The sequence below is a fragment of the Charadrius vociferus genome, unplaced genomic scaffold (genome assembly GCF_000708025.1).
Source record: "Charadrius vociferus isolate BGI_N301 unplaced genomic scaffold, ASM70802v2 scaffold185, whole genome shotgun sequence".
Classification (NCBI taxonomy): Eukaryota; Metazoa; Chordata; class Aves; order Charadriiformes; family Charadriidae; genus Charadrius; species Charadrius vociferus.
This window is the reverse complement of record NW_009648955.1, coordinates 5,753,474-5,754,217: the sequence shown is the minus strand read 5'-3', so window position 1 is coordinate 5,754,217 and position 744 is coordinate 5,753,474. Positions and strand designations below refer to the sequence as shown.

Sequence of the window (744 nt, the reverse complement as noted above, 5' to 3'; positions counted from 1 at the left end):
AGTAATCTTCTGTTTATTACATGCCCTATAAAAAGGTATTTAAGGGTTTGTTCCTGCAAGCATTTGTAAAGGAGCTTTTTTGCTCTCAGAGGACAAGTCCTGTGATTTGGGGCATTCAGAATTCAAATTACTCTACAAAAAACCCTCCTTGGTTCTTGAATGCAAGATCTGTATCTCTTATCAACACTGACTGTAAGCAAGTTTAAAGTGTGTAGCCAAAGAATAGGAACAGCTGCTGAAAGTGCAATTCTGTAGTCGTTGGCTTTGGCACTGCAAATATTTGGTGCTTTATATGCGGATCTTTTGATTTGCTCATTGAGCAATTATTCAACTCGGTGGCCGCCTCTAGGAGAAAAACCCCTGAAGCTGAGAGAAGCTGAGCCATTGAACTCAGCAAACTAAAGACTTCTGTTTCTTACAGTGTCAAGCAGGCTGGAGCTAAACAAGTTTTCCCTGGGACAGTCCTCTTCGAGCCAATTGGGATGATGAGTATAAAGAAGCTGAGATTCGGTGACTTAGGCGTCCTCAGGACTCAGTAATTCCATTAGTGATGTTTTTGCTTTCACGGTAGAAGGGGACCAAGCGTGCGGGAGCTCGGCTTGACCCGGAGGATGTGAGGCATTAGGGCTGTGTCAGAAGTCCTGCCCAAGCCTCCTTGCCCCATGGCTCGCCCCCTCCTCCCCGGGGCCGGGACAGGCAGCGAGGGCTCCTTCCTCGCCCGGGACCCCCCGCCGCCCCCCTCCC

The 744-nt window shown here is 48.7% G+C and overlaps 1 protein-coding gene across 1 annotated transcript in view; it reads right to left on the bottom strand.

Annotated features, from left to right (window-relative positions):
* Nucleotides 1–323: 323 nt before the first annotated feature.
* GJA10 (gap junction protein, alpha 10, 62kDa) overlaps nt 324–744 on the bottom strand; it is a 1,758-nt gene continuing 1,337 nt past the window's right edge. Inside the window, exon 2 of the mRNA XM_009887537.1 lies at nt 324–345. Within this exon, the coding sequence (XP_009885839.1) occupies nt 324–345 (22 nt within the window). The remainder of the gene's footprint in view (nt 346–744) is intronic.